Source organism: Takifugu flavidus, unplaced genomic scaffold (genome assembly GCF_003711565.1).
Source record: "Takifugu flavidus isolate HTHZ2018 unplaced genomic scaffold, ASM371156v2 ctg771, whole genome shotgun sequence".
NCBI lineage: Eukaryota > Metazoa > Chordata > Actinopteri > Tetraodontiformes > Tetraodontidae > Takifugu > Takifugu flavidus.
Window position 1 is genome coordinate 1 of NW_026622381.1, and position 8,693 is coordinate 8,693.

At 40.1% G+C, this 8,693-nt stretch overlaps 1 protein-coding gene and 1 pseudogene across 1 annotated transcript; both read left to right on the top strand.

The window, feature by feature from the left end:
- The first annotated feature begins 215 nt into the window (after window positions 1-215).
- On the top strand, window positions 216-1,003 carry LOC130521187 (hepcidin-like; annotated as a pseudogene).
- A 1,473-nt stretch (window positions 1,004-2,476) lies between these two features.
- On the top strand, window positions 2,477-3,256 carry LOC130521188 (hepcidin-like). Its single transcript, XM_057024820.1, has 3 exons — window positions 2,477-2,669; window positions 2,775-2,852; window positions 2,961-3,256. Exons 1-3 carry the CDS (start codon window positions 2,583-2,585, stop codon window positions 3,060-3,062), a joined length of 267 nt encoding a protein of 88 aa, XP_056880800.1. The 5' UTR covers window positions 2,477-2,582; the 3' UTR covers window positions 3,063-3,256.
- The last annotated feature ends 5,437 nt before the right edge of the window (window positions 3,257-8,693 follow it).

Genomic DNA, 8,693 nt, shown 5'->3' on the forward strand with positions numbered 1-8,693 from the left:
ACTGCAAATAAGTAGCATTGCCAAAAAAGTAAGAAGCATAGAAATGATTGATGATGCATCCGACAAACAAAGAGAGAAGTTCCAGTTACCTTCAGTTGCAGAAATTCCCATTCCCATTCCCAGCAACAACCTGGGAGTTGTGCAAGTCTGGCAGCATCAACTGACCTGGAGCTGCTGTCAGTGATGAGGCAACAGAGGTCCAAGAGCGTATAAATACCAACATATTCTGTCCACACAACCATCAGACAGGAGAAGTCAGAGGAGCTGACAAGAGTCACCTGCACAAGAGTCAAAGCCCGGAACCAGTTGGAGCAGTTCAGCCCTCCAGAGATGAAGACCTTCAGTGTTGCTGTTGTTGCGGCCGTCCTGCTGGCCCTCATTGTCTCCAGGAGAGCTCTGCTCTTCCTCTCAGTGAAGTAAGAACTCCACCTGCTCTCATTTCAGTCTCTTTTTGGGCTGATAGAGTTTTGTCAGGCTGATCAAATATGGCTCCGCTTGTAAATGTTCACTGTTCATGGACAGGTGGACGATGTGGAGGTGCCAGTGATGGATGATAATGGAGCTGTTGTATATGAAGAGATGCCAGTGGACTCCTGGAAGGTTGGTCCAGTCTACTGAAACATACTGAGCTCATTAACACTGAAGCAGATGAGTAAAAGATGATGCTGGAGCTGAAGGTGTTCTTCATGTCTCTTGTCCTTCACACAGATGCCGTATACCAACAGACACAAGCGGAGTCCTAAACGCTGCAAGTTTTGCTGTAATTGCTGTCCTGGAATGCGGGGATGTGGTGTCTGCTGCAGGTTCTGATCACTCCTGATGTCACCAACTACACTAGATTATTTTTTGTCAACTTGAAAGTATTGAGTGACACTGTGATTTTCAATATCTGATGTTTCTTCTGGACTTTGTCATTCTGCCATGACGTCCATCAGCCTTCACGGAGCTGAAATGTTTGCAGTTATGTCCAAGTGATCCAAATAAACACTAATGACTCCCTAAATTATTGTCTGAACGTGTTCTTTCAGTCCTTTTTGCATCTGAAAATATAGTTTCAATTTATGAACTGATTTTCTTTCTGTACTATTTAGCTCAGTCGGAGCTCTGGGTGTTTTCCTGCTTTACAAACACAAAGTCTTTAGTTTGATGTTCAGGACATTCAACACTTGTCATCAAAAACTCAATTTTAAAGAGCATTTATTGTTCCAGTTGCACTTGAAATGAATCATAAATGTTATAATCAGCACATGGTCATATCTTGATCATAGAATATGAAGAAGAGGATGAACCATCATCTAACCTTAAAAGGTCAAAGAAGTCCAAACTGACATCAGTGAGCAGGGTTGTCAAATCTGACTGTAGTTCATTCTAAAAGTGTTAGATACACAATAAAAGTAAAAAAAAAAAACATGGCAGATATTTAGATATAAACCAGATACACCCAGAGGTGGTTACAGTCATCAAATACTGCACTCAAGCAGAAATACAGGTTCTTTTCACATCTACTCAGGACTTCACTCATTTTCTACTTTTGAACCTGAATCATTTAAATCTGTAGAGAAAACCAGGATCCACACCAGGAAAAAGTTAAAATATGTCTCTCTTTTCTATGATGATGACACTTTGCAAACATGTTTAGAATAAGACACTCATGGATGGACAAATATTTCAGTAATATTCTATTTTAACCAGTGAAAACTCTCCACAGGATTCCTCGATACAACAAGATTAAATGAATCCATTTGATTCCAGTTTTCTGGTTTCACTCCTCTTTCCTCAATGTTTCCACCCAAATGCTCCAATCACTCTTTGTCTTTAAGGAATATTTATTTTACTGAATACAAAAGAAACAGCTGAGGTGGACAAGAAGAGCCAAAATAATGGTCAAAGGTTTTATTTCTCTATTCTGTAGCATGTTCATTTTAACATGATAAAATCACATGTTTCAATGTATTATATTAATTTGATGCTTTTATGGAATTCAGAATCTAACACTCAACACTCTAATAACACCATAAAAAATTATTTTTTTCAAGAATTCAGCTATGGTTTAGACACACGATTCTCTAAAATGAATTCATTTCAAATATATATTTAAGAGTCTACGCCCCTGAGTGATAAAGACAATTGACCTGTTACTGTTCTAGATTAGTTTTACGCAGTTTATGGTTTTTAATTGTCATTATTGCCATTTGAAAGGACTTGAGTTTATCTGCTGATCAAGTTTGTTTGTAATTTCCCAATATCAGAAAACTGCAAATAAGTAGCATTGCCAAAAAAGTAAGAAGCATAGAAATGATTAATGATGCATCCGACAAACAAAGAGAGAAGTTCCAGTTACCTTCAGTTGCAGAAATTCCCATTCCCATTCCCAGCAACAACCTGGGAGTTGTGCAAGTCTGGCAGCATCAACTGACCTGGAGCTGCTGTCAGTGATGAGGCAACAGAGGTCCAAGAGCGTATAAATACCAACACATTCTGTCCACACAACCATCAGACAGGAGAAGTCAGAGGAGCTGACAAGAGTCACCTGCACAAGAGTCAAAGCCCGGAACCAGTTGGAGCAGTTCAGCCCTCCAGAGATGAAGACCTTCAGTGTTGCTGTTGTTGCGGCCGTCTTGCTGGCCCTCATTTGTCTCCAGGAGAGCTCTGCTCTTCCTCTCAGTGAAGTAAGAACTCCACCTGCTCTCATTTCAGTCTCTTTTGGGCTGATAGAGTTTTGTCAGGCTGATCAAATATGGTTCTGCTTGTAAATGTTCACTGTTCATGGACAGGTGGACGATGTGGAGGTGCCAGTGATGGATGATAATGGAGCTGCTGTATATGAAGAGATGCCAGTGGACTCCTGGAAGGTTGGTTCAGTCTACTGAAACATACTGAGCTCATTAACACTGAAGCAGATGAGTAAAAGATGATGCTGGAGCTGAAGGTGTTCTTCATGTCTCTTGTCCTTCACACAGATGCCGTATACCAACAGACACAAGCGGAGTCCTAAACGCTGCAAGTTTTGCTGTAATTGCTGTCCTGGAATGCGGGGATGTGGTGTCTGCTGCAGGTTCTGATCACTCCTGATGTCACCAACTATAACACTAGATTATTTTTTGTAAACTTGAAAGTATAATGACACTGTGATTTTCAATATCTGATGTTTCTTCTGGACTTTGTCATTCTGCCATGACGTCTATCAGCCTTCACGGAGCTGAAATGTTTGCAGTTATGTCCAAGTGATCCAAATAAACACTAATGACTCCCTAAATTATTGTCTGAATGTGTTCTTTGAGTCCTGTTTGCATCTGAAAATATAGTTTCAAGTTTATCAACTGATGTTCTTTCTGTACTATTTAGCTCAGTCGGAGCTCTGGGTGTTTTCCTGCTTTACAAACACAAAGTCTTTAGTTTGATGTGCAGGACATTCAACACTTGTCATCAAAAACTCCATTTTAAAGAGCATTTGTTGTTCTGTTGCACCTGACATGTATCATAAATGTTCTAATCACCACATGGTCATATCTTCATCACAGAATAATATGAAAATGATTAACCATCATCTAACCTAAAAGGTCAAGGAGTCCAAACTGACATCAGTGAGCAGGGTTGTTAAATCTGACTGTAGTTCATTCTAAAAGTGTTGGTTACAAAATAAAAGTTAAAAGAAAAAAACATGGCAGATATTTAGATATAAACCAGATAAACCCAGAAGTGGTTACAGTCATCAAATACTGCACTCAAGCAGAAATACAGGTTCTTTTCACATCTACTCAGGACTTCACCCATTTTCTACTTCAGATCCTAGTTATATTTAAATCTGTAGAGAAAACCAGGATCCACACCAGGAAAGAAGTTAAAATATGTGTCTCTTTTTTATGATGGTTAAACATTGCATGAATGTTCAGATTAAGACGCTCCTGGATGGACAATTATTTCAGTAATATTCAATTTTAACCAGTGAAAACTCTCCACAGGATTCCTCGATACAACAAGATTAAATGAAACCATTTGATTCCAGTTTCAGGTTTCACTCCTCTTTCCTCAATGTTTCCACCCAAACGCTCTAATCACTCTTTGTCTTTAAGGAATATTTATTTTACTGAATACAAAAGCAACAGCTGAGGTGGACAAGAGCCAAAATAATGGTCAAAGGTTTTATTTCTCTATTTTGTAGCATGTTCATTTTAACATGAAAAAATCACACGTTTAAATGTATTATATTTATCTGATGCTTTTATGGAATCCAGAATCTAACACTCTAATAACACAATAGCAATGTTTCCAAGAACACAGCTGTGGTTTCGACACACTGTTTTTAATTAGACACACTGTATTATCTCAGAAATTGTAAACACGAACTGATCACCAAAACAGAGACAAAACAGAATCAGACATGATTGATTTAAGTGAATCAGGAATTAGATTTTACTGAGGGCTTGGCAATCCACAAAAACGCAAAGATGAACGAAATCTACAAAGTAGAAAGAGCAGTTTGGGTGTGATGAGCGGCTCAGGCGAAAGAGTTTGGAGCGTGAAAGCAAGGCACAGGCACAGTGAACACGAGGCACGAGACCAGGAACAATCAAACATACAAATTAAGGCGGAGTCATTGGAGCCACACTGTTACCACAGACAGTTGAACAACAAATTGGAAAATATAGAAATGTGGCCCAGTCTTTAAAAGCAGAAGGCAGGTGAGATGATGAGCCAGAGGTGACTTGCAGGTATGTAATAGCAGGCTGGAATGAACCAGGAAGCTGCCGCGCACAACCAGTAAATAAACACACAGGGGAAAGCATGAAAAGAAACACAAGGGAGTGCGAGAGGAAAACACCAGGGGCGTTCCTAACAATATTTAACGGTCTACGCCCCTGAGTGATAAAGACAATTGACCTGTTACTGTTCTAGATTAGTTTTACACAGTTTATGGTTTTTAATTGTCATTATTGCCATTTGAAATGACTTGAGTTTATCTGCTGATCAAGGTCTGATGAGGTCTGGTAGCATCAACTGACCTGGAGCTGCTGTCAGTGATGAGGCAACAGAGGTCCAGGAGCGTATAAATACCAACACATTCTGTCCACACAACCATCAGACAGGAGAAGTCAGAGGAGCTGACAAGAGTCACCTGCACAAGAGTCAAAGCCCGGAACCAGTTGGAGCAGTTCAGCCCTCCAGAGATGAAGACCTTCAGTGTTGCTGTTGTTGCGGCCGTCCTGCTGGCCCTCATTTGTCTCCAGGAGAGCTCTGCTCTTCCTCTCAGTGAAGTAAGAACTCCACCTGCTCTCATTTCAGTCTCTTTTGGGCTGATAGAGTTTTGTCAGGCTGATCAAATATGGCTCTGCTTCTAAATGTTCACTGTTCATGGACAGGTGGACGATGTGGAGGTGCCACTGATGGATGATAATGGAGCTGTTGTATATGAAGAGATGCCAGTGGACTCCTGGACGGTTGGTTCATTCTAATGAAACACACTGAGCTCATTCACACTGAAGCAGATGAGTGAAAGATGATGCTGGAGCTGAAGGTGTTCTTCATGTCTCTTGTCCTTCACACAGATGCCGTATACCAACGGACCCAAGCAGAGTCCTAAACACTGCAGGCTTTGCTGTCGATGCTGTCCTGGAATGCGGGGATGTGGAATCTGCTGCAGGTTCTGATCACTCCTGATGTCACCAACTATAACACTAGATTATTTTTTGTAAACTTGAAAGTATTGAGTGACCCTGTGATTTTCAATATCTGATGTTTCTTCTGGACTTTGTCATTCTGCCATGACGTCCATCAGCCTTCACGGAGCTGAAATGTTTGCAGTTATGTCCAAGTGATCCAAATAAACACTAATGACTCCCTAAATTATTGTCTGAATGTGTTCTTTGAGTACTGTTTGCATCTGAAAATATAGTTTCAAGTTTATCAACTGATTTTCTTTCTGTACTATTTAGCTCAGTCGGAGCTCTGGGTGTTTTCCTGCTTTACAAACACAAAGTCTTTAGTTTGATGTGCAGGACATTCAACACTTGTCATCAAAAACTCCATTTTAAAGAGCATTTGTTGTTCCAGTTGCACCTGACATGTATCATAAATGTTCTAATCACCACATGGTCATATCTTCATCACAGAATAATATGAAAATGATTAACCACCATCTAACCTAAAAGGTCAAAGAAGTCCAAACTGACATCAGTGAGCAGGGTTGTCAAATCTGACTGTAGTTCATTCTAAAAGTGTTGGTTACAAAATAAAAGTTAAAAAAAACCAAACCTTATATTTAGATATAAACCAGATAAACCCAGAGGTGGTTACAGTCATCAAATACTGCACTCAAGCAGGAATACAAGTTCTTTTCACATCTACTCAGGACTTCACCCATTTTCTACTTTAGATCCTGGTTTTATTTAAATCTGTAGAGAAAACCAGGATCCACACCAAAAATGAAGTTAAAATATGTGTCTCTTTTTTATGATGGTTAAACATTGCATGAATGTTCAGATTAAGACACTCCCCTATGGACAAATATTTCAGTAATATTCAATTTTAACCAGTGAAAACTCTCCACAGGATTCCTCGATACAACAAGATTAAATGAATCCATTTGATTCCAGTTTCAGGTTTCACTCCTCTTTCCTCAATGTTTCTACCCAAACGCTCTAATCACTCTTTGTCTTTAAGGAATATTTATTTTACTGAATACAAAAGCAACAGCTGAGGTGGACAAGAAGAGCCAAAATAATGGTCAAAGGTTTTATTTCTCTATTTTGTAGCATGTTCATTTTAACATGAAAAAAATCACACATTTAAATGTATTATATTTATCTGATGCTTTTATGGAATCCAGAATCTAACACTCTAATAACACAATAGCAATGTTTCCAAGAACACAGCTGTGGTTTCGACACACTGTTTTTAATTAGACACACTGTATTATCTCAGAAATTGTAAACACGAACTGATCACCAAAACAGAGACAAAACAGAGTCAGACATGATTGATTTAAGTGAATCAGGAATTAGATTTTACTGAGGGCTTGGCAATCCACAAAAACGCAAAGATGAACGAAATCTACAAAGTAGAAAGAGCAGTTTGGGTGTGATGAGCGGGCTCAGGCGAAAGAGTTGGGAGCGTGAAAGCAAGGCACAGGCACAGTGAACACGAGGCACGAGACCAGGAACAATCAAACATACAAATTAAGGCGGAGTCATTGGAGCCACACTGTTACCACAGACAGTTGAACAACAAATTGGAAAATATAGAAATGTGGCCCAGTCTTTAAAAGCAGAAGGCAGGTGAGATGATGAGCCAGAGGTGACTTGCAGGTATGTAATAGCAGGCTGGAATGAACCAGGAAGCTGCCGTGCACAACCAGTAAATAAACACACAGGGGAAAGCATGAAAAGAAACACAAGGGAGTGCGAGAGAGGAAAACACAGGGGCGTTCCTAACAATATTTAACGGTCTACGCCCCTGAGTGATAAAGACAATTGACCTGTTACTGTTCTAGATTAGTTTTACACAGTTTATGGTTTTTAATTGTCATTATTGCCATTTGAAATGACTTGAGTTTATCTGCTGATCAAGGTCTGATGAGGTCTGGTAGCATCAACTGACCTGGAGCTGCTGCCAGTGATAAGGCAACAGAGGTCCAAGAGCGTATAAATACCAACACATTCTGTCCACACAAATCAGAACAGGAGAAGTCAGAGGAGCTGACAAGAGTCACCTGCACAAGAGTCAAAGCCCGGAACCAGTTGGAGCAGTTCAGCCCTCCAGAGATGAAGACCTTCAGTGTTGCTGTTGTTGCGGCCGTCCTGCTGGCCCTCATTTGTCTCCAGGAGAGCTCTGCTCTTCCTCTCAGTGAAGTAAGAACTCCACCTGCTCTCATTTCAGTCTCTTTTTGGGCTGATAGAGTTTTGTCAGGCTGATCAAATATGGCTCTGCTTGTAAATGTTCACTGTTCATGGACAGGTGGAAGATGTGGAGGTGCCAGTGATGGATGATAATGGAGCTGTTGTACCAGTATATGAAGAGATGCCAGTGGACTCCTGGACGGTTGGTTCATTCTACTGAAACACACTGAGCTCATTCACACTGAAGCAGATGAGTGAAAGATGATGCTGGAGCTGAAGGTGTTCTTCATGTCTCTTGTCCTTCACACAGATGCCGTATACCAACGGACCCAAGCAGAGTCCTAAACACTGCAGGCTTTGCTGTCGATGCTGTCCTGGAATGCGGGGATGTGGAATCTGCTGCAGGTTCTGATCACTCCTGATGTCACCAACTATAACACTAGATTATTTTTTGTAAACTTGAAAGTAATAATTGACACTGTGATTTTCAATATCTGATGTTTCTTCTGGACTTTGTCATTCTGCCATGACGTCCATCAGCCTTCACAGAGCTAAAATGTTTGCAGTTATGTCCAAGTGATCCAAATAAACACTAATGACTCCCTAAATTATTGTCTGAATGTGTTCTTTGAGTCCTGTTTGCATCTGAAAATATAGTTTCAAGTTTATCAACTGATTTTCTTTCTGTACTATTTAGCTCAGTCGGAGCTCTGGGTGTTTAACTGCTTTACAAACACAAAGTCTTTAGTTTGATGTGCAGGACATTCAACACTTGTCATCAAAAACTCCATTTTAAAGAGCATTTGTTGTTCTAGTTGCACCTGACATGTATCATAAATGTTCTAATCACCACATGGT